At 43.7% G+C, this 24315-nt stretch overlaps 2 protein-coding genes across 6 annotated transcripts; both read right to left on the bottom strand.

Moving 5' to 3' along the window:
• Positions 1-596: 596 nt before the first annotated feature.
• On the bottom strand, positions 597-13222 carry ATP6V0A2 (ATPase H+ transporting V0 subunit a2). 2 transcript variants are annotated; one of them, XM_083373729.1, is made up of 20 exons: positions 12753-12958; positions 11080-11158; positions 10476-10573; positions 10035-10172; positions 9756-9856; positions 9382-9508; positions 8727-8809; positions 7990-8083; positions 7308-7520; positions 6983-7133; positions 6489-6628; positions 5838-5992; positions 5408-5495; positions 4804-4922; positions 4075-4285; positions 3323-3442; positions 2804-2923; positions 2046-2163; positions 1663-1834; positions 597-1216 (listed from the first exon to the last, which is right to left on the bottom strand). In XM_083373729.1, exons 1-20 carry the CDS (start codon positions 12867-12869, stop codon positions 1117-1119), a joined length of 2544 nt encoding a protein of 847 aa, XP_083229855.1. In that variant the 5' UTR covers positions 12870-12958; the 3' UTR covers positions 597-1116. The 2 variants fall into 2 exon arrangements, 1 of the variants encoding a protein (XP_083229855.1); XR_014493787.1 differs by lacking the exon at positions 597-1216 and having other exon boundaries at positions 2046-2158; positions 12753-13222.
• Positions 13223-13559: 337 nt separating this feature from the next.
• TCTN2 (tectonic family member 2) lies at positions 13560-22926 on the bottom strand. Of its 4 annotated transcripts, none has more exons than XR_014493803.1 (18): positions 22800-22926; positions 21823-21927; positions 21198-21271; positions 20735-20939; positions 20451-20551; positions 19591-19787; positions 18772-18895; positions 18501-18633; positions 18043-18108; positions 17820-17924; positions 17256-17333; positions 16690-16770; positions 16145-16256; positions 15874-15977; positions 15378-15531; positions 14599-14650; positions 14197-14285; positions 13560-13849 (listed from the first exon to the last, which is right to left on the bottom strand). XR_014493803.1 is itself a non-coding variant. In XM_083373885.1 (18 exons), the coding sequence occupies exons 1-18, from the start codon at positions 22867-22869 to the stop codon at positions 13734-13736; spliced, it is 2040 nt and encodes a 679-aa protein (XP_083230011.1). In that variant the 5' UTR covers positions 22870-22926; the 3' UTR covers positions 13560-13733. The 4 variants fall into 4 exon arrangements, 2 of the variants coding, with proteins under 2 accessions (XP_083230011.1, XP_083230012.1); XM_083373885.1 differs by having other exon boundaries at positions 14525-14650; XR_014493804.1 differs by lacking the exons at positions 13560-13849; positions 14197-14285 and adding an exon at positions 14954-15058 and having other exon boundaries at positions 14532-14650.
• Positions 22927-24315: the final 1389 nt, after the last annotated feature.

The following is a 24315-nucleotide window of genomic DNA, read 5'->3' as shown; positions in this document are numbered from 1 at the left end:
GTATCACAACTAAGACAGCCTGGGTTTAATGCAGGCCATGGAGAGGCAAAGGTTGTAGACCAGGGGAGTCTAACCTCGGCAACTTTTAAGACTTGTGGACTTCAATTCCCAGAATTCCTCAGCCAGCAAGGGTAGACTTCAATTCCCAGCAGCATGGCTGGCTGGGGAATTCTGGGAATTGAAGTCCACAAGTCTTAAGTTGCCAAAGTTGGACACCCGGCCTAGCACAACGCTGCACCGGTCAAAAACTGCCAAGAGAGAAAAACATCTTAATTTTCCTAGGAAGTTTTTTTTTATATATAATCCCAGGGTTTCACCCACAGCGAAGCTCTATTAGATATACCAGAGTGTTCAGAATAATTTCAGACAGTGATTCCAGGCTTGGGAGAGGAAATCTCACATTGCCTATAATGCATCTTGTAAAAAAAAGAGAGTAGCGGAGAAAAAGCAGAACCAATGCTTCTATGTCCCTCTGTGAGCCTCAAAAAGCTTTTCAATTCCTCTTGAAAAAGTCACACCCTTTGTGCAAAAAAGAAAATGCTAAACCTGTTTTTAAAGCCCGTGTTTTGGATCAAGCAAGAGAAAAATCATAGTGGTTTCCTAAAAATACAGAAGAATACAGTTTTATTCCCAGTGGCTGTTATCAAGTTCCAGAAATATCAGTCATAAGGATCAGAGGAATTAATCAGAGGAGTGATCCCAAGTGCCTTGATGACTGATTAATGCTCCCTTAAAACAAAAAAACAACTTTCAAAGGGGCTTTCTCCAAAAGAATTATGCAAAAAATTGCCCTTGAAAGGTTTTGTTAGAGAAAATAAATAGTTCTCAGAAAACGGCTATAGCACATTCAGAAGCAGCAACTGAATATTTCAGGTCAGTTTCAAAATTAACCTAAAGGTGCTTACGGAAGGAAGACGGTGCCTGTTTGCAAAAGGTCCCACGTTTGCAAAGTCCGAGTGAGAGGCGATTAAGAGTCATTATAAAATTGTTTGGCTGCATTTTTAAGGCAAAAATCAGTGGGGGTCTTCGCTACAGGGAGCCGAACAAGGATGACGTCAGCATACATGATTATTTTCAAACCCCGCCTGACCGATTTTACAGCCGAAAACAGCCAGTCTATGTGATGTATCTATCAAAATGTAAAGAAATGTCTTGAAAGGAAAAAGGGGTGAACTTGTATCCATCGCCTGTGTAAAATTTGTTCTGAAATTCCACCCTGTAATAAGAAAATAAAATAAAATGAAATGGAACATGCTAAACCCTGACTCCTGAACTATTTGAGCATCAAAGATTAGTTTCAAACTGAACATTTTCAATCTCCTGAAAAGAGTTTCTATTCCCCCCCCCCAATAAAGCTCCCATTTCATAAACGTAACATTCAACACCCAATTCTCTCGGTGCTGTTTAACGCCTACGTACGTTAACTCATGTAGTGAGGTTATTATTGTTTATGTATCTCTCTTATCTTTTCTCCTCCTTCTCATTATCATCATCATCATCTCTGTTGCTTTGCACGTACGGAGAGCTCCAGTAGTGGAGACAAACTCCTTGTGTGTCTAGTCACACTTGGCCAAATAAAGTTGTTCCAATTCAATTCCACATAAAAGTTTCAAAAACGCCGGACTCGAAAGTTGTCCAGGAAGGTGAAAAGGAACCACGTACCAATGGAGCCGTACGGCATGCAGGAAAGCGGAGAGGCCCTCCATGACCAAGAGGATGAATACTGTGAGGATCATGAATAAGGCCGAAAGGGGGACCAAGAGTAAGATCCCGTAGGCTGCATCCATGTGAAGACCCAGTTTCATGATCATAGCCCAGAGCACTTCGGATAACTCTAAAAAAGACAGAGACACGCGCAGGTAACTCCAGACCCCACCTGCTTTACTGGGTGTGTGAGACACAATGCAGGCAGTCCCCAGCTTACAACAGCTCATTTAGTGACCGAAGTTACAACGGCACTGAAAGGATTGTCTTAAGACCATTTTTCACACCGGTGACCCCTGTAGCGTGATTGACTGATCGTTCAAATCCCACAAGATACTTACGGGCGTGGGCTAAACTAAGCGCCCAGAGCCTCAGGTAGGACGCGGTGTTGGAGATGCATCCCAGACAGTATTCAATGGAGTGGATGGCTTGATCCATGAACGCCTCTGAAAGGCTAAACTAAAAGAGACAGCGTGTAAGTGGGATTGTGGCCGGGGTGCAGATTATAACCCACGATCCCAACACCCTGCTTGTGATTTTTGGGGGGATTAATCGCTTGGTAAGCAAGCAGCTGCTAAAGCTGAATATATGACATTTTTGTTTCACTCCTGAGTTTATTCACAGGTTATCCTGAACTTACAACTCAATTAGGGATGGCTCAGTTACAATGGCACAGAAAAATGTGTGACTTGGGACTTGTTTTTCCACCTTTGCCTCATCCCCACGATCACCTGATCAGATGCTTGGCAACTGGTTCATATCGATGACCGCTGCCACGTCCCAAGGTCACTTGGACCCCTTTTGTCACCTGACAAGCCAAGTCAACGGGGAAGTCGGATTCACTTAACTGTATTACTAACTTATCACTTAACGGTGGGAAGAAAAGTCGCCAGATGGGGCAAAACTCACTTAACAAAGGTCTCACTTAACAACAGAAAGATTGGGCTCCATCGTGGTCGTTAAGTCGAGGACTACCTGTACTTAATTGCATTTGCGTAGGCGTTCACCATAGCCCCTGAGCTGGCGCATGTCGTAAAACAAATCGAAACGACTCCTTTTCAATGAAAGGATAAAAGGAAGAACGGGATCCCGAACCCACCTCTTCCTTCCCTTCGGTCTTGTGCCTGTTGTTCAAGGGGCTGGTTCCCTCTTCCATCTCACAAGTGGCCAAGAGAGCAATCTCTTCTTCGCTTTCCTTCCGCACCAAACGATAGCCTTTCTGGAGAAGGAGGAGAGTTGTGAGGTTTGAAGGATGTCTCCGAAGGGGATTCATGGTTTCTCAAAGAACCTTCAGCAAACGACGATTAAACACCTCCCGGACCCTAGCCCTGAAACAAGGCTGAGCAGCTCAACCTCTTCAAGGGCCACGTCGAAAACACAAGGTTAAGGCACCACAAAACACACAAAGTGGTTCAGGGAATTGCAGACAGTCGTTAAGCCTAGGTAAAGCGTTGTTAACCATCTTTCCCTTCAAATACAGCATTCTTTCCCCCCCTTTTATCGATTAGATTGGATGCTCTGTACGCTGATGGAGAGCGCCCTGGCACACGTCAGGACGCAGACATTTTTTGTCAAGGAAAAATATACAATTTACCCCAGAGTTCCTCCCGATACTCACTCTGTAGGACCCAAAGCTTTGGCTGCCGTTGTTCAACCAGTACAAATAAAGCGGCTTTCCCAAAAACAGAACGAGAGCAGAAAGTACAGCCACGGCTATCAGGAATTTCTGAAGGATCATCTGTTTTAAGAGAGGCAAAATTTACACAGCCGTAATTTCGAGGTGGTTAAAATTTTGGCTAGCAAGTGTCTTGTAAAAGTTCTCTGCTGAATAAGGATTTTACGTTATTGGGCTAAATGCCAATCTGGCTAGTTTTGGTTTTTTTAAAAAAAAAACAACCCGTGTTTTATATTTTTTGTTTGTTTTGACAAGGCTACGTTTTCAGTAGTTTGCAAAAAAACAGGATCCTTTCTGCTTGTCTCAAAAAAAATGTTATAAACTCATTTAAAGCAAACCACTAAGCCCTCCCATGTTATAAATTTTCTGCTGAAGAGTGTTAGGTTTTTAAAAAGCTAAGGCCAACCTTAAGGAGCCTGAAAATCTACATTTTTAAACAAAGGGCCCCATTGTGCCTAACCTTATAGCAATTCCCTAGATTTAGGTGACTTCTAATACAAACACTTCAATCATTTCTTAAGGAGGTACAAAATTCAGACTCAAGTCTCCAACAATTAATAGTTGCTGGACTCATCTTGCAAACTGTTTAACTTACTTCAATTTAAGGCCTACTTATTTCAACAGAAGACAGTGTTTAAAAATAGAGAGAATTCAGATTTCATTTGTGGACCTTTCAAGTTCTAAGGATGACCCACCTGCCCAGAGAAAAGGATTTGCTTCTTGTTATCATGGAACAGAAACATGTTAATAAACTGAAGCAGGATGCTGGGAGCAGAACTGGAATTTTCAGCGCCGTAAGCCAGCCATTTAAAGACGATCATGAACACCAGGTATCCAAAAATGGAGAGAATGAACAGAAGTTGAGGAATGATCACTAAGTAAATATTGTACGTCTTCCTGAAATGCCTGGAAGGAGAAGAAAGGGTGGCTTTATTTTTCGCTTCAATTTAAAAAAAAAACCCTCCCTTTTTACAACCCTGTAATCCCTTAATAGGATGGAGCTGAGCATTTACTGGCTGGATGCCCTTCCTGACGCCTATTTGGAGTTCGCAACAGGCCACCATGCCACTCTATTTATTTTTTAGCATTTCAATAATCAGCCCAACTCAGTTTTGCAGAGAGCATTCACAGAAAAGTCAATTGTCTGCTTAGTTTAACAGTGCTGTTGTCGACTCTCACAAGCGTCGTTCTATGGCCGCCAGGGGTCCCAGCGTGATCAGAGGCTGGGCTAATGGGAGGCGATGGAGAAAAGTCACGCAATGGGTTTGAATGGCACCAAAAGCCTTAAAGGGGAAGTGCTTAATCCAGAAAAGAGAAAAAGACCTTTCCTGTAGGAAACTTATTATGACGTTTATTTGGCACCCATCTCGTGTCAAAGGCACGGCGAAGGCCCCACCCCTGCTGCTCATCCTGTCCCTACTCACACGTAGTTAAAGGCCCCCAAGGCAATCCCAAAGACCATGTGCACCATCCCAATAATGATCGACATTTTCATTTTGAAGGAATTGAGGAAGGTGAGGCGGTTGCTTGCCAGGCTCCACATCTGGAAGGGAAGAGAAAGACAGCCTTAAGACAAGATTCAACCCAGAATGCAGGCAGTCCTCAATTTACAACGGTTCGTTTAGTGACCAGTTGCAACAGCACTGGAAAAAGTGAACGAGGACCGTTTTTCACGCTTATGAGCGCTGCAGCATCCCCGTGGTCAGGTGATTTACATCTGGGTGCTTGACAGTTGTCTCACATTTATGACGGTTTCATATCCTGGGATCACATCACCCCCTTTTGTGACCTTCTGACAAGCAAGGCCAATGGGGGAAGCCAGATTCACTTAACAACAGCCATACTTAACTATTTTCCTGTTCCTATTAGGGTTGCCAAATCTAAGGACTCCTTGTGTGTTGAAAGCTGCTTTGCATGAAGCAGCCCCACAGAAAACTCAGTTTTGCCTCGCCACTGAAAGATCAGCGGCAGGCCAAGGGCTGTAATTCTGCCAGGAGAGACGGCAGCGGCTCAAGGGAAGTCACTCACCGGATCTATGCCGAAAGGGTAAGGACCGGTGAAGACGCCAGTCGCGTTTGGATTCAGAGTCACAGACGGATTTGTCAAGTCTGCCTTGCTAGAACAATTTAAAAACAAAAACAAAACAAAACAGAATTAGAGGTTGAGAAAAAGAGACTTCTATTCTATTCTATATTTCCTATTCTATTCTAAAATTCTGAATTCTATTCTAATTCTATTCTATTCCATTCCATATTTTCTATTCTATTCTATTCCATTCCATATTTTCTATTCTATTCTATTCCATTCCATATTTTCTATTCTATTCTATTCTATTCTATTCTATTCTATTCTATTCTATTCTATTCTATTCTATTCCATTCCATTCCATATTTTCTATTCTATTCTATTCCTATTTTAAAGAAGAGGACCTGACACAAGCTGCACAGCCACAACTTACCTCCAGTCCATCCCAGGCATTTGGGAAACATGCCATCCCGAGCTGAAGATGACCAAAGATTTAGAGAAACAGTCATTGTAAATCAGGCCGGTATAGATGGAGAACAATCCCATCAGCAGGATGATGTATCGTCCTTGATAAACCATCTTCATGATCTGTGGACAGGAGGAGGGGGGCCTCACCGTCACCAGAGGAGCCTCAAAGACAGGGAATCTCTGTAGCTCAGGGCAGAACGGTGTGTGTTGGGGGGGGGTCCCAGGGGGCTCTCTGAGCTGGGTGGTTTTCTTGCAGACATTTCATGACCCAACTAGGTAACATCATCAGTGCTACAAGGGAGTGGAGGCTTTGTTCACAGTTTATATACAAGTGGCTTGCCCTGTCAGCATTGGTGGGAGAGCCGATTTCTCCTTGGTAGTCCCTTGATTAGGCTGTTGACTGTTTGGCTGTATTCCTGTTGGTAGTTCCTCGATTAGGGACTGTGGTTTACAATCAGCATTATTTATGGGTCATGAAACCTCGGCAACAAAACCGCCAAGACCCCGTATTCCTCCTTACAGATGCAACAGTGGAAAAACAGCATATTTTTATTCCCAAGCAGTGAATAAACCTGAAGAGCACCACAGCCACACAGGTGCCCAGGTTTTTCCATACCTCGTCTTGGGATTTCATCAGTTTGGGGTGTTTTTCGAACAAAATCATGAAGAGCGCAAAGAGGAACATCAGGAAGCCATGTCCGCAGTCTCCAAACATCACAGCGAACAAGAAGGGGAAGGTGATGATGGTGAACAGAGCTGTGAAAGTCACATTTATTTATTCCAGTTATATGCTGCCCATCTGCCTGTCAGGTGATTTTTTTTTTACAGCAGAGGACTCCAGCCTTGGCCACTTTAAGACCTGTGAACTTCAACTCCCAGAATTCCCCAGCCAGCTATGAATTCTGGGACTTCCAAGCCCACAAGTCTTAAATCGCCGAGGTTGGACGCACCCTCGGCTTTACAAGAACACCGTTGACTCACCAACACAAAACCCGCTTGAGTTCACAAGGCCAGAGGAAAGTGATGCCAGGTCAGCATCAACAAGGGGAAAAAGCCCGGTTTAGAATTTACACCCCCCCCCCCAGTTCACTATTTTTCAGACAGACTCACCGGGATTGACTTCCCTGTAGCTGCCAATCCCGTACACGTCAACAATGTCCTGGAATCCCGAGGTGAATTTGTTGGTCCGGATCAAAGTCGGAGGCGTTTCTGTTGTCGGAATGGTGTTCATGAAGGAAGGGACAGAAGCTCCACTTTCTCTCTGGTTGCAGAAGTAAACAAACCCTTCTTATTACTACATGCACAGCAGCCACCGTCCCATTCGTGCTCTTATCTGCGCGTTCATCGTGTACAAATATACACGATTAAGAAGGGATCAGAATTGTTGAGTCTCCTCATTACAGATTAATCAAAGCAACGTTCAGCCTCGACTTACGGATCCTTCATCCAGCGCGCGACGCATGTTGGGGAGATCCGCCAGGGAGCACCAGACCTCAGCAATGAGGCATTTGTTGGTGACGTCAAAGCTGCAGAGATTCAGCACGTGGTAAATGGCTTTCATCTTCTTCACCTGAACATCCCAGGTGTAGATGGATTCAGAAGCTTTGCACAAGACTTGTCGTAAATAATCTTCGGTTTTGTGCAACACCTTTGGGGATTTTGTTAAAAAACAAAAACACCTTTAGTACAAAGGCAACTATTATCCAAAAGGGGGTATTGGCAGGACAAAGTAACCTTAAAATCGTTTCTCTTTTCATTAGTTATATTTCTGGGGGAATTTGCTTAGCTTCATGATGCCCAGCTGGCGGCAGATAAGACAATCCCAAAGGAAAACATTTTCCTGTGGCAAGAAAAAAAGTTTCTTAATGCCACAAACAATAAGAGTCCTGGATACAGCGCTATGTCTGAATATCTCCAGGACGATAAACAAAATCCTAAAAGAGAACAAATCCAGTTGGAGAACACAAATATTATCTCGCAGGCTGCATGGACGAAAGCACTTGTTTTTTTAACGCGCTGCAAACAAACGCACTGCACGTCCACATCAATTCCGTGAAACAACCGGCCTCTCCCACTGAAAACACACAGCCAGAGTGTGAACGTAACTTTTGACTTACAATATGAAGATCCTGGATGCGAACTTTGAGGCCTTCCATCAGGGAACGTCGTTCCTCTGGAGTGCTGGGATACGGGTAGATGTGACAGTGGTAGCTGGGACACAAAGAAGTCACTGGAGCAGCCAGCCAAGCTATGTGAGCTCACATCCTTAAACCACAGCTACTATTGTTACTACACATGTAGTCCTCGACTTACAACAATTCTTTTAGTGACCGTTCAAAGTTATAATGGCAGTGAGAGAAGACGTGACCGTTTTTTTTACATGACTGCTGCAGCATCCCCCTGGCCACCCGATCAAAATTCAGATGCTTGACAACAACTCATGTTTATGACGGTCACAGGGTCCCGGGATCATGTGATCACCACTGGCAACCTTCTGACAAGCCGAGTCAGTGGGGAAGCCAACCGTGTGACTAACTTAACACCTCAGCGATTCACTTAACAACTGTGGCAAGAAAGGTCATTTGAAAAAAAGGGGACAAAACTCACTTAACATCCGTCTCACTTAGCAACAGAAATGTTGGCCCTGATTGTAAGTCGAGGACTATCTGCCTGGCCCAAAAGGTTTTGTGTGAATCCTGTTTGGACGTTGAGTCTTCACACGTTCGCCGATTCCTCTGAGGAGTTTTGAAAATGCGGTTTTCCCTCACCATTTTTTTTACTTTGGGGAGCATCAACTTACAAATATATGAAACCAAGGAAAAAAGCATGACATAACAACTTGGCTTGTCCTTACCAGTCACATATTTTCTTAATCTTTTGGCCAATTTGTTCACCCCAATAGGATATTAAGAACACAAACCACTTGGTCAGTTCTCCCTGGAAAACAAAACAGGAAGGGCTCGCATCAGCTTTGATTGACAGGTGAGCTACAGGGCTCGGCTGCCCTTTCTCAGCCCAGGAATGTTGTTTCCTGCAATGTTTATACTGATTTTTGCAATATAAAGCGGGAATGGGCTTCAGTGCCTAAAACAGGCATGCATCGTTCATTTCTCTGGTACACCTATTCAGATTTAATCTTTCCAACATACAAGTGCTAACTCGACTGATGACTCTTCATTTAAGGATGTTTCAGACTTAACAACGGCACTGAAGTGCAAACGTAAACGAACCCATTACAAATTATGATGCCCTGAATCCATGCAGCTTTGAAACTACGTTTCAGTTATTCCAACATAAAAGTTTAACTTTTCATAAGTACACAGTTCCTAATTAGCTGATTTTAATGGTAGTAGCCACAACTGTTTTACACCAATTCATAACAGAGTTGGATCTTGATTCTACCCCTCTGTTAATGCAGCCAACCCGATATATGCTGATTACATTCAGAAGGAACTCATCCATCAGCCTTCAGAATAATTTAATCCGATTTCTCCGGCTGTCTTACTTACTGAATCAGGATCTTCCAAGCATTCTTCCACTTCGCAGTAAGAAACAATTGTATTTCCTCTGCACACCCGCCACAGCATTTTTTCAAATGCTTCAATTTTTGCTCGGTGAACTAAGCCAGATATAAATCTACATTAAAAGAAAGAAAAAAAGGGCCGTAAAAATAACCTCACCAGTACAGGGAACCATGAGAAACATGATTTGCATTGCCTGCAGAGTCGCAATTCTGCTTCATTACTACATCACCGGATGCTTCAAAACCAACCAAATTGATATGCAATAAATTAATTGTCCCCAGTATTTGCTAAGACTTCCTGTACAAAACAAGGCTGAAGATGCCTTGCGTGGCTATTCGCCATCCAGTCTGGTTACTTACCCGAGTTTGGCCTCAAGTATGTGCATGCAACTGTACTCAACCAAAGGATCATGATCGAAAGATTGGAACTCTTCGTAACTGCTCTGTATGCAGGACTCAAGCTAAAATAAAGACAGCGAAAATCTTACATCAAACGGAAAGTGGAATCGCCCAAAAAAAAAAAAGAGAGAGAGAGACTGGAAACAAGGTATTTGTCTTTATTTATGACTGTCTGCCCTCCAGAGTCACTTGTTTAAGATGGGTGACCTTACACATGTCTAAAGTCAGTAAAATAAATACCTCAGTAGCTCTTTGGGTGAAGGACTGCGTGACCTTCAGCAGGTGGGTGTATTCTGTCAACTCCAAAAGGTTTTTTCTCAACTTCTCCTTGTTTTTGGTCACTTCTCTCAACTCCACCTCCAGCTTCTGCAGTTGTTCCTACAACAGAGGAAAAAACAGCAGTTTCAGTGTGGTGATTTCTAACAGCAGCCTAGTTCTTCCAAGCAGAAACCAAGACAATCGCAACAGTTGAAGAGCAGACAGTGGGAAATTTGGGGCTGTAAGGGTCTTAGGGTTGGCCTAAAGCAGTGTTTCTCAACCCTGAAATTTTTTTGTAAGAGGTCTGGACTTTAACCCCCAGAATTATCCAGTCAGCTACCAAGGTTGCCAAAAGACGGGCCTAAAGAATTCAAAAAACAGATTTTCTGTCATCCTGGGACATCACCCATTTCTACAGGTTACCTGGATTTCCAACATCTGTTTAAGTGGAGGGGCAGAAGGAGTGATATTTCCTTCTGGAAGAGGGATGTCTGCTTTCTTTATTTCCTGTACTAGGTATCCTGGAAAAATGAAAAAAAAAAAGAATTTCGTCGAGGTAAAAGCAACTGGATTTAAAAGATTGTGCTTTGGCACATTCCTCTGGGAAGTTTGTGCGTTGCGAAGGATATTACGCATATGCGAGGGCAGTCTAAAATCAAGCCTTCAGTTTTCTCCAATGTATCGTGAGAATTGAAAAAGCCCAGAATTTGCATATTAATTCTCTGAATTTTAAATCGAACCCCGAAATAAAGAAACAACCAATGCCTGGTGCCAAAATGATCACCAAACCTCCCAGCTGTGGTTAAAACCAGAGTTTTAATTCTCCGAAATGTGGGATAATATACAATGCAAGAACGTAGCAATAAATCAAGTGGATTGTAATATTCTTTCAAGCTCTGTTTGAAACTGGTAAGCACTGCATTCCCTTTTCTCCTTGAAGTAACAACTCTGTGATACATTTCACGATGGACAAAACTTTACTTAAGAGGATCAAGGTTGCCAGTCGTTCAGCATTCTCCAAACTTACCCAATATTCTTTCCATTTCTTCACATTTCTTTACTTCACCCACATATTTCCGCTGGAACAAACTTGTATTTGAGTTGAGCTGCAAAGGCAAATATTTTTTTTAGCTGTTTAACTGACAACAGAAGCTTCTAGCCTAAGACTTTACAAGTTCAATTCCACAGAAAATGCATTACGCCATAGTTTATTTTAACTATTACAATCCTTGAGTCTTCAACATCTGGTTCACACAGAATATGAAGGAAAGACCTTTGCCCTTGAAAAGTTACACATCATCATTAAACACTATTAATAACTTCTATGAGACAAACTTGATGAAGCAAACGACAGAGCAAGGCACTTTATTAAACACTCTAATACCACTCATTTTATTATCTCTCCTCCAAGGAAACCTCCTTAGGGACAGTCAGCCCTCCGGTTCCTGCCCATCCAAGGCTGAAGGACACCGGTCAGGTTTTTTTTGTTTTTTTTTAAATCCCATTTATATCCCGCCCTTCTCCGAAGACTCAGGGCGGCTTACAATCTAAAGCACAAATCAATGTGCTTAGCAATAGCCTTCATTCTGTGTATATGCCTGCTTATTAGGGCTTTCGCCCCCCCCCCCAAGCGGCATTATTACAAAGTCAGCTTATTGCCCCCAACAATCTGGGTCCTCATTTTACCTACCTCGGAAGGATGGAAGGCTGTGTCCACCTTGAGCCTGGTGGGACTCGAACCTGCACTAATTGCAGGCAGATGGTGTTACTTAAGGAGGCATTAGCCCACTGCTCCACCAAGTTTTTTATTTTAATTATTTTACTTTAACAGTGATAAGGGACAAAGATTCCCAAGTGCCAGCCGTTTCTGTTTATTACTTATTTACTAAATCTCTATGCTACTCATCTGACCCTCAGACAGGCTAAAAACAATGTAAATGTTAAAGCACTAAAATAATAAATGTGATGTTCTTATATACCTTAGAATGAAAATAGGCAGAGGAAGCCGTATGGGATATGCCTGCCTTGAGTCATTTGTCAAAATAGCAAAAGGCAGGATATAAATACATGCATACATTAATACATAACACTCCAACCCAGGACCAGGTTTCTCGAGTGGCACTAATTATTCCCCAATGATTTGTGGGCAAGGGTTAGTATTACCCAGGGACATCAGGAAACGAGTGGGGTACACTGGACACCTCCAAGAGAAGATGGGAGAAGATGGCAAGGGACCCCACCCCACCCTCCCTACCCCATATACACTCATCTCTGCCTCTGTGGGTATATGCATTTATTTATTTATCCTCATGTTTATGCAGTGTCCATTGGAGGCGGTTACCCTTTGAGAGCTGAATGCAACGAAATCTCATTTTAATGTATGCTGATCAGCGTCCGTGTAAAGTGACAATAAAGTTATAATTCTTATTCTTTTCTATTTCTGTTATTTCTATTATTTCTATTCCTATTCTATTCCTTAATTCTATTCTACTCTCTCCACACGGCCCAAGCCCCAGGTGAGCCACGAAGACCAGCTGGGCGACTTTGGGCCAGTCCTCCTCTCTCCGCCCGGCCCACCTCACAGGGTTGTTGTTGTGAGGAGAAGAGGGAGGAGCACGGGAGATGCTTCCCAATACAAGAAGAAGTAAATAACAAGCCAAGGCCGGCGCGCCTCGGCCTTCTCCCCCCGCGGCCACTCACGTCTCTGAAGTGGGCCAGGCCGCGCTCGCCCAGCGCGCTGAGGCACTCGTAGGCCGAGCCGGCCTGCAGGAAGAGCTGCGCCAGGCACATGGCCTCGCTGCGGAAGAGGGAGCCCATCCGGGCGCTCAGCGCGGCCCTCGACGCCGCCCGGCGGCCATGGAGAGGCGGAGGCGGGCCGGAAACCGGCGCTTCCCCTCAGCCGCTGGCCACGCCCCCGCGGAGGGCGCGAGCGGCTTCCGGCTTCCCGTCCGCAGCTGCGCCATTGGGCGTGGGAGAGACCGCTCTGTCTCTCTCGGCTGCTCGGTGGTAATAATGCCAACTGTGGAGGAGACGAGTTTACGCTGAAACGGAAGTGCTGGTACAGATCGGCAATTAACAGGCCAGAGAAGGGAGCGGTTGCTAAGGAGGTGTAGCGCCCCCTAGATTCGGCCTTTATTGTTTTTATTATTATTATTATTATTATTATTATTATTATTATTATTATTATTATTATTATTATTATTATTATTATTATTATTTATTATTATTATTATTATTATTATTATTATTATTATTATTATTATTATTATTATTATTATTATTATTATTATTATGTAAGGCCGTCCTGCTTTCTTGTAGACTTCAACTCCCAGAATTCTGGCTGGGGAATTCTGGGAGTTGAAGTCCACAAGTCTTTTAAGTTGCCAAGATTGGACACCCAATACAGCAGTATGATCCAAATTGCATCCCTTGATGCTTGGGACTCTCCCTTATTGCCCTTTTTTTCCCTGTAAAATCACAACACAGTTTCAGTTTTCTCCATGTGGATTTTTATTTTTTTTTAATTTTTTTTCCTCTCTCCACCCCTCTATTTTTTTTGGAAAATATATCTGGGGAAACACCCATTTTCCCCCTCTCTTTCCATAAAAGCTGTGCATGATAAAAAAAAATGTAGAAAAGCACGAACAAAATTTGGGGGGGGGGAAGAGGAGGCGGAGGTCTTCAGGGCTTGTTCCACAGGCGGAGGATCCCATGCCAAGGACTGCTCAGCACCACTGCAAGGAGGATGAAGAAAAGCAGCACCAGGCCTTTGGCAAGGGTGTGAGAATAGGGCTCTCCTGAAAGGAGGTTGGAGAGAAAGGTTTGAGAAACAGGATGAGGCATTTACATCTTGGAAGAAATTGCTCCAGAATTGGCATTTCAGTAGAAGATAATCCAGACAAGCTTCTGCTAGAATGAGACGAGTCAGAGAGGAGTCCCTCCCCGGCACAAAAGATTTACAAAACTGGAATCACGTGTCATGCTCAGGCCGTGTCTATAAATGAATTCTGACATAAAAGGAAATTCTTCCAATAAATACATCTCCCTACTGAGACACCCACCTACCCACCCAAGGATTCGGGGGTCAGCTAGAAATTAAACGAGAGAAAGGCCAATGGAGACCCCCCCCCCTTTGTTTTTTTACCGGTATAGTAGCGTGTCATGGGATAAAAAAGCTCAGGCCAGCAAACGTCATTTCTCCTGCAGTCGTACTCTGTGTAGTTAATTTGAAATCTGGAAAGGAAAAAAAAAGTTCTTAAAGGGAGTTGCAGCTGATTTTACAACCTGTTTTGCCATAGTTATGGGAATCACTGCTGTTGTTAGGCGAATTTGGGTGTCCCCCCCCCCACCCCCTGGAGCGTTTGTCAGAGACTGCTGGGGAGGTTGCAAATGGTGGCTGCATGACTCAAATTTCCCTAGCAGTTTATCTGGAGCATCTAAACAAGATTCACAAGTCCGCATCCTAGTTTTACCTTGTCTTTGGCACTGGGGGTTGCGCAGGTACTTTAATAAACTGCACTGCAGCAGAGATGGGAAGGGAACTCACGTTCTCCGGACAAGCCAGACCGCAGGGAACTTGCCAAGTTATGGTGGAAAAACTGAAAGAGAAAGTCTTTCTTGTACACGGGAATTGCAGCTACAAGGTAGAAGGCCGTGCAGTGTCACATATCTGATTTTCGTCAACGTAAGAATGTAAGAAGAGCGATTTTTTTTATCCTAGTAGTATTACAAAAGAGGACAACTCTTAATTCCTAACAGTCAGGGGAAAAAAAATGTCAGTGCTCATTGCTTCTAAGAGGCATCCTGAATGACAGCAAAAATAAAGTCGACAATCTGTGTGATGTGGGCCCGGGTCAGAATTCAGTGAGATTTTTATTTTTCCTCCTTGGGATGGAACGCACCTTCTGATTGCAACAGATCAAGGAGTTTGGGGGTTATTACGTTTCTATCCAAAAATCACAAAACCGTCTCTCATTCATTTGGGCCTCGTCACGCGGGGGAATTCCCTGGAGAAAGCAATTATGTCGGTGGTAAAAGAAAACCAGCCTGCCAAAGGATATGGTGTGATGGGACGCCAGCAAACATGACGCCAGCCAGAGCATAGAACAAGTCCAATTAGTGCAAGATCAGAAGACGTGGAGACACCCGCCCCATAGAATCGCCAAGGGTTGGACCCAACTGAATGGATAATATAATCATCATGTTTCAGTCGGAAAGAAATTAGAAATCTACGTGGCAAAAGAAATCTTTTCTTAAACCTGGAGGGAACCACCAAGGGCCCTGAAGAGATCTGAGTTCAGCAAATGCGAGTAAGACTGTACACACCTGATTTGCACACCAAGTATCTCTTCTTGAGGGATTCCTTCTATTGCGCCTACATCAGCAGTGATGATCTGAATGTTCAGGTGGGCAGGAACATCAGAACAGATTCCTCTTAAGCTCCCGTCGCTTGCGTTTGAACTGGAAGAGGCATTTAAACCTGTGAACAGCGAAAACCGATGGGGTGAGAAGGTTAAGCAGCCAGCTGCTCAGCAATTTATCCTTTTCTTTCAACGTTAAGAGAGAAAATATAAACAAACAAGAGTTTTGTGAAGGCAGGATTGCTTTATTCACTTCACTTTCCCAAAAAATAGTTTGACTTATTTACAATATCCACATACAATTTTAAATTGATTTAGAAGTCCAATTATTTTTTTAATAACTGTGGTTCTTCTGTTAGCTAGATTACAGTTTTCGTAATAAAAGACATGTAAGAGGATCGTAATGCTTTTCAACACAAACTAAACATCGGCAATTAACTGGTTGCTACTCTGTTACTCACGGATGACTTCCACCCAATCATCTGAGATCTCTTTACGGGCGTTGCCTCTTTTTCCAACGTGGCTCGCTTGGACCAAGGAATTAAGCCTTGTAGCAATGTCCTCTCTGCGAAGAAACGGGCATGCAATATAAACGGACCGGTGGACAATTCGTGTTTTCATATTTCAAAGGAAAAATGCCAGGTTTCATGAATCAGTATGGATTTCTTAAACTTCCTTTGTTTCAGTGTAAAATGTTTTAAAATGAAGAATAAGAAACTAATTTAATCTCACCTCAACCGCGCGCAGTTGTCTGCAAGACTGACCTCCATCAGGCATCCAGAAATGGAATTGAATCCAAACAAGAGGGGGGTCAGGTTTGCTGATGAACACAAGTTCTTGCCAACTAAATAATGGGAGATAATCTGGTTCAGAAATTGTTTTCTCATTCATATAGCACTATTCTAGTGTATTTAAACAGAAGGAGTGTTATTTCCCTCTTCTTAGACATCGAACAAGTCAAACTGAAGTGACTAAGCTGCCCCAAGGGTACAGCTTGACTTGCAAATTAGGACTCTTTTAGGAAAGGTTTTTAAAATTAGACTCGATATTGCTTCGCCTACAAAATATTCGTAATTTTTGTACTTGTTCCTAAGGATAGCAACGGAATAAAGGCACAGGTTTAACTTAGCAAAATACAACTCCCAATCACTTTTACCCCCTCCCCCACGGAAATACGAGCAAAGAAGCCCCAAATGAACGTCACACGGATAAATGAACGTCCAATGTCATTTTGTTCCTCTTGAAATTGTGTAATATTTGTCATCAAAAAGGGCTACCTGGCTTCCAAAGTTTTAGGGTCGTAACAGGAGCCAACGAAGTCAGGTCTGTGGCTCTAACCGGCTTGCCAAGCTGATAACCTGGGTAGACAAAAGAAGATTTTGCCGGTGGCTTCAAATATATCCAGTTAAGCAATATTGCAGAATGAGAGAGATCGGTCTTGCTAGAGCCAATAGCCTATGTCCACCCTCCCTTGGAGCCGCAGAATTGGGTCAGCGATATACAGGGAGTCCTGGACTTACAACAGTTCATTCAGTGACCATTCAAAGTTACCACAGCACTGGAAAAAAGTGACCGTTTTTCATACTTACGACCGTTGCAGCGTCCCCGTGGGTCACGTGATTAAAATTCAGGCGCTTGGCAGCTGACTCGTATTTATGACGGTTGGGGTGTCCCAGGGATCACGTGATCCCCTTTTATGACCTTCTCTGGCTGTCACCCAAACCATCAAGGGCCAGCGACACAGTCCAGCCCCCAAAAGCCACCCCTTACCCAACAAACGGCACGAACAAAAACAAACGGAAGCATCACCACCGCTGATGCACTCCAAAGTCACTTCGCCCACCTGGGTTCCCCGACAATTCTTCCAGGCTAGTCGCGTTGGCACTCACAAATGTGACAGTGAACTTCTGCGTTATCGTCTCTGGGGAAGACAAATGTAAAAGACACAAAGGTTAAAAGGGAGAGACGCCGCTGTTTGCGGCGTTTCTCAACCAATTCGAGAAACCTTTGCTGGGTTCACGGGCAGATATGGCTTGTTTTAACTATGGTCTCTTCAACAAGCATCCCTGGGTTCACGCATCAGAAGCAGCCCAAATCAAAATTAAGCCAATTGTAAAAACGTCGTGGCAGAGTGCGTTAGGCATCCAAGCCATATTACGTAAGTTTTCGATGCACTTTCCATTAAATGCTCTTTTCTGCTTCTCTGCTCAAAGATGGATACTTTCAAGCTGGTTAGATTCCGGGTGTGATTTTTATGAACTAAAGGCAAGGCTGCTTCAGAGCCAGTGTAAAAAAAACAACAACAACAGCTGTAACAATTGATTCCAAATCACACGGGTAATCTTTTGTTTGCTGAAAAAAACAACTATCGTAAAAAAGAATAAGAGGAACATATAAAAAAAAATACCTTCTGGACACATTCCTCCATAAAGGACTTTGATCTTCAGTTCTTTTATCCTCTTGCCTTCCCATACGATGATGTAATCTTCGGCAAAACTCACATTTCTGCATTCTGAAGACAGGAAAGCTCTCGTACAGGTTATGGGTCACATCTGGGCAGTTTTTTATTAAACCTTTTCAAAATGTGGGTTATAACTATGCATTAACAAACTCGCTCGATGCATATTCACCTTTGCTGTCACAAGGGAGCAAGGCAGAACTTCTTTCCTCGTAGGTCACCTCTGGTTTGATGTTATCTGGAAAGGAAAAAGGAAAGACGAGGGGATTAAAGGCAAACTCAAACTACGATGGAAGATCTCGTATAGGCAGTCCTCGACTTACGACCACAACTGAGCCCAAAATTTCTGTTCTTAAGTGAGCTTTGCCCCGTTTTTACGGCCTTCCTTGCCACAGTTATTAAGTGAATCACCGCAATTGGTTGCTAAGCGAATCCGGGATGCCCCATTGACTTCGTTTGTGGTCACAAAAGGGGATCACGTGACCCTGGGACACTTCAACTGTCATAAATAGGAGACAACTGCCAAACGCCTGCATTTTGATCACATGATCACAGGAAGCTGCAAAGATCATAACTGGGAAAAACAGGAAAAGGTTCCAGATCTCTCCCTGGCAATCGGGACCTCTGTACCTCCAACTCCGCTGTTGATAGCCCCGTTCAAGACGACGCTCCCGGCTTCCTTGCAAGTGGCCACACATTCGGCTTCAACATTCCGAAGGAAGGAAACAGGAGCGTTCCTCGCACATTGCCCAGCTAGGAATAACTGGATGACACAAGGATAGGAGAATCCGGTTTATTTCCACATAATTCCCCCTTTCCCCAATCCCAAAAAAAAACAACACCCTCCTCTTGAATGAACAAAAAAGAGAAAACACAAAGAAACCAGACAGTTGTCATTTACCTGCGGAACTGTAAAATAGTCATTATGGACAGTCAGGATGGGATCCCCTTGCCTGTAACCATTGGACAGTTTTCCTGGGATAGCTTGCACCGGAAGCTTAAAAGGAGACACTTGGGATGGAGAACTGCAAATGAATTTTATAAATATGTAATCTATTTGTGCAACGAATAGAGAAGATGTGGGGATCGTGATTCCCGGCCTTGCCCCCCCCCCCAACAGACTGACACGGTGCAAACTGAAGTGTCACCATTTTGCTGGCACTTTTGGGAGGCACCGTCTAAGTACCACAGTTGTCCACCCCATACTAAAACCAGGTGCTACACATTCATTTGGACCTCGTCAACATCACTGCCTTGGGGAACAGGTAGAAAAAAGAACAACACTTTGTCTCACACTTACAGAGACTGGCATTGCAATCCAACACATATAAAGTTGTGTATCGCTGGTACAACAATACACTGTACAACTGCAGTGTGAATTATTATTACAATAATTATTCAGGCAAAATGCATGTCCTACAGCACGAGTGGGGGAACTATGGCCCTTTCATGACTTGTGGACCAACTCCCAGAATTCCTAGCCAGCCTCCCAAGTCCCCACCTATGTTCTATAGCTTTGTTTCTCAACCTTGACAGTTGGAAGAGGGTGGACTACAGCTCCCAGAATTCCCTAGCCAGCACGGAGAATTCTGGGACTTGGAAGTCCACCCCTCTTCAAGCAGCTGAGATTGAGAATCACCGAGTAACAGACTGTATGCTTAGCTGACGCTTGTTCCACAGCTCCACGCTCCCTAAGCCCCTGAGGAGTTTTCATACTTACGTAGAGCCATCATAGAAGTACCCAAGGAAAGGGGAATTATTAACGGAAGACTGCACACACAGGAAAGGGAACCAGTCAGGGGCCAAACTTCCGGATTTGACGGAGCAGAGCTGGTCGAAAGGTGGATTGACGTCCCCACCGAACACCCCTTCAAAGCACGAGCCCTCAAAAAGCTGCTTCATCTCTGGGGTGCAATCCTTGAGAGAGAAGTTAGACAGGCAGGTCTGGGATCAGCCTGATGCCATTCTAGTAAGATTGAGTAGCTTCACAGACAGATCTTGGGGGAAACGACTGTGGACCGTCTGCTCGACATGCAGAAGATCTTCAATTCAATCTCGGCCTCTGAGAACTGAGAAATATTTTTGCCAGTCTCAGCAGCCCAGATAAAAACTTGAGCTAGGTATAAGGACATTTTCTTAAGGTTATTGCTTTATAAAAGTCTAGGGTAATGTGGGAGGAGGCCTATCAATAGGATACAGAATAAGAACAGTTGGAAGGGACCTTGAAGGTGTTCTAGTCCAGCCCCTTGTCCAATGTCTTCTTCAAAACCTCCAGGGTTGGAGATGAAGGCAAGTTGTTCCACTGATTGGTTGTTATCAGGAAATTTCTCATTTCTAGGCTGGATCTCTCCTTGATTAGTTTCCATCCATTACTCCTAATCCAGAAAGCTCACGCCAGCCTTTGCCATCAATTAGCTTTTCCCATGTAATTCTTTATTAAATCATTTGGTTCAAAAAGAACATCTCAAAAAATTAACCGCAGTTAAAGACATGGGCCAGAGTTTCAGAAGTGTGTGTCAGAGGCTTTCTAGGGCGATGCCTAGAATGAAGAATTACAGAAATTAAGAGCAGAATTAGTACCTGATCACAACAGCATTGAATATCACACGCTCCTGCGGTGAGGTTGCATGGACAGGAGCCCAAGGGGTGAAAGACTTGATTGGGGATCACCGTCACGTTCTCTAAAGACAAAAAGGGTGAGAACTGATGGGTTAATTTGAAGAGGTGCCTTTTTTTTCAATATCCTTTTCTACTGAACAATTAAAGCCTCCTTACACACGCAAAACATGTGGGCAAACCACATTTTGCTGGTTGGGTGCATACATTATGCTGAAAACATCTAAAGGTGGCCATGAATCAAATACCTTCTGTTTTTCCAGTTAGGTTTCCTGAAGTTGTATTAGAGTATATTTCCGCTTGGATTAATAGCCGGGCCATCACTTTTGCCCCTTGACATGCTGAGACCTGCAAACTTTGAAGCAAGCACAGGGCCTCCACACAGCAATCAGTGACGTTTGAAATACACAGTTGCAGGTGCCTGGTCAAGGACACCGTCACCCTGGAAACGTTCTGAAATACAAAATATGACAGCTAGCAATTAACCAAGAAAGCTTTATGAATTACAAGGTAATATTAAGCCCATGTCAGGGATAAAACAGCAATTATTTTATTTGGATCTTTTTTTACTGCAACGGCAATTTTTTTTTTGCCAAAATAAGAAATCTAGGTCAAGAATTTTATGGAAAGAGGTTCACAGGAGATACTTAAAAAGTTGATCTAAGATCTTTCGTTGGCAAGGATAAGAGGAGAATCACTTTTTCTACTCACCCCTTGATGTGTGACTTGCAAGCTCCAGTCATCTGTTCTGCTTCTACCACTACAGTCTGAAAGGGGCAACAATCCTAGAAGAGATTGAAGAACATTACCATATGCTATGAACAAGGACATACATCCAATTTCGCAGGTACTAAGATTGTTGGCCAAGCAGGTACAAAAATAGTCAGGGAATAATTAAGCCTGGGAAATGGGCCCCTTGTCAGTCAACAGGAGTGCTGACTTAACAACAGCTGATTAGGTACTCTGGATCTCGGCAGCCACAAGGACACAACAGCCAACAACTTAATAGCCGGCCATCAACACTCTACTCAACAATTAAAAAGCCACACACAATACTACACATAGAATAGCCCAAAGCACACATTTTGGTGAGGCAGAAGTTCCCTGTGGATGGGCTACAGCACAAATCTAAAAGCACAGAAGAATAAATCTCTGGTCATGGTGACTGACCCAGATTGGATCCTTTATCACATGTATTATCATCTCTCAAGCATCATTCTTACTAGGAAGAGTGAAACTAATTCATTTTAAGAAAGAGAAAATAATTTACACCCTGCTCTTTGGCATTTCAGAGCTTCCTAGGATCATCTCAAAAATGGTTTTGAGGGATGCTTACCAGTTTCATTGTCTGCCACAGCGAGAGAGAAAGTATCAGCCTGGCTGTTGGTCAAAGAAGCTGTCACCATAGTCCCAGACATGTGGATAAACGAAGGTTGGAAATCTAAACAGAGAAATCAGGATCATGTTGAGGTCACTCATTAAACATAACCATTTGCCTCTCTAAATAAAGAGGCGTCTGTGAATTTCTTCATGGTTTCCTTTCACTATTGATAGAAGAGAAGGAAATGTAGGACAGCACAAGAGAATTGAGGAGACTATGTTTTTGTGTCACCATTTGGAGCTGCAAAGGAGGAGGTTAAAAGAGGTGGGAAGTTGCTAACCAAAGCATTCTTGAACACACACAACTGGTTGCAATTCTTTGAAGGCTTTGGGTGTTGTTTATGCCCTAAAAAAGTCAGAAAACCCCCATCAAGGGGAATTCAAAAACAAAGCACATACCAAAACTCTTAAAAGCCAGGTTCCCTAAGAGACGTAGCCGTGATTGCCCAAGCTAAACTTTATTAGTGTGTGGGTGGGGACAAATCCCCCCTTTTGGTGGGCTAAAAATGTTTATTATACCAACTTGGCCCGCTGGTTAGCTCAGAAAATAGTGTACTGTGCAAATCCAGAACATGGGTCCTCTTGGATTGTCTGAACATGGCTAAGAGGTTAGGGATGGAGGGATGGATGGATAAGTTGGAAAAAAGAATAAAGGAAAATGGGAGGGAGGGAGGAAAGAAGGAAGGTATGAAAGAAGGAAAGGAGGAAGGGGAATGGGACAGGAAAGAAGGAAGGGAAGAGAATGGGAGAGGAAAGAAGGGATGGAGGAAGAAAAGAAAGAAAGTAAATGGGAAGGAAGCAAAGGAGGGAGGGAGAGAGGGAGGAAGGAAGGAAGATAGTTCACAGCTGTGAGACTGGCATAAAGCAGGACCTGTTGGATTTCTGCCTGCCCATTGCTGATTAAGCCCCCCCTTTAATCTTTCCCCCACCCACCCTGCTCTCCATCCTGGGCCCCGGCCCGAAACAGCCACAGCAGCCCCCAAAGGATCCCCCGGAGGCTCATGGCGAGGCTAAGACGGGCCACCCCGAGCCCCAGGACCGCCTGTCGCCGCCATCTTGTCCGCCGCCTTCCCTGGTTGCTATGGAGACGGCCGGGAGGAACCAGGTCGTCTCTGAGGGAGCGCGAAAGGCTCGCGTGGCTGCCAAAGGAAGGTAAAAAAGCCTGAAGTATCCCGCTACGTGGCGGAAGCTTAGGAGATTAAAAAAAAAGCGCGTCTGTGGTGAAAGTGGTAGAAAAGAACACAAAAGAGGCCCTTTCTTCTTACTATTCCCCCCCACTGTGGGAATGGTATGTTCCTCAGTCCCGCTGCTCTACAGCTCCCATCATCTCTTTCGCAGACGCTCGCGCGTAGAAGCTGCCAATTCAACCCCGAGGATTCTGGGAGTTGAAGTCCACATGACTTCGACCGGCTAAGGTGGAGAAACGCTGCTCCAGATAGACCCCGGATGACAGTTCCCATCAGCCACAGCAGTGAAAATTAATTCTTTAACTCCAACCCAATCTGTGTTTCCTCCTTCCCCATCACTCTTGCTGCTTAAAGATGAATCCACCTCTTCTTTTTCCGTGCAAAGGACCTGGGTAAGAAATACTCAAAAACAAGTCCCCCAAAATCCTTTGAGACTTATTTTATTGATTCATTTGTTTCAATTTATGTGCAGCCTATCTCAGTGTATATGCGGTGAACATCTGTTGAAACATTAAAAAAATAGCAATAACAGCCCCAAAACAGCAGCCCTGCAAACAGATTTGCTTATAAGTAGCTCCCAGAGATAACATAGAATGCAAAATAAGGCTAGAATAAATTACATTTGCATTCCATTCTGGATTTCTGATCCCATCAGTGAAACTGCTGTGTCTGCTGCTGTCACAGACCAAAGCTCAGTTGGAATGCCTTGCAAGGGGTAAACAAACCCTTAATTCATTTGTGTTGGTCTACATCTCAGTGTAACCATGGAACAAAAAGCACAGCCACCTACAGAAACAAATCCTTGGCATAGCCCATTCAAGACAGTATTGAAAAAATATTTCCTGTACCGTGATAATAATAATGATGCTAAAAACAATTCATGTGCAGCACAGCTGCAGTTATAGCTGAATACCTGGGATGCAAAATGAAGAAGAAAAAGGCAAACAGTGCACCGCTGAAAGGGAAGATCAGGCTGGCAAATAAGATTAGCAAGCTGAGATCAGAGGCAACTCAGGCAAGTAAGCTTCAATAGATGAAAGGAGGGGGGGGGAGGAAGAGAAACGGAAGAAGCAGAAGATTAAAGAAGACCTCATTAAAAAAAATACCACTCAGAAACGATCAAAGAAGCACTAAAAATAATAAAGCAGCAAATAACAGCTAAAACCAAGAAGCTCAGATTGCATATTTTAGGCAGAATCTCCAATGCTAAATGTCTCCGGGCATTAGGGAGACACGGTAATAACTAAGCTGGACATCTTTGG

The sequence above is a fragment of the Vipera ursinii genome (genome assembly GCF_947247035.1).
Source record: "Vipera ursinii genome assembly, chromosome: 14".
NCBI classification, from domain to species: Eukaryota; Metazoa; Chordata; class Lepidosauria; order Squamata; family Viperidae; genus Vipera; species Vipera ursinii.
This window is presented reverse-complemented; position numbering and strand designations above follow the sequence as displayed.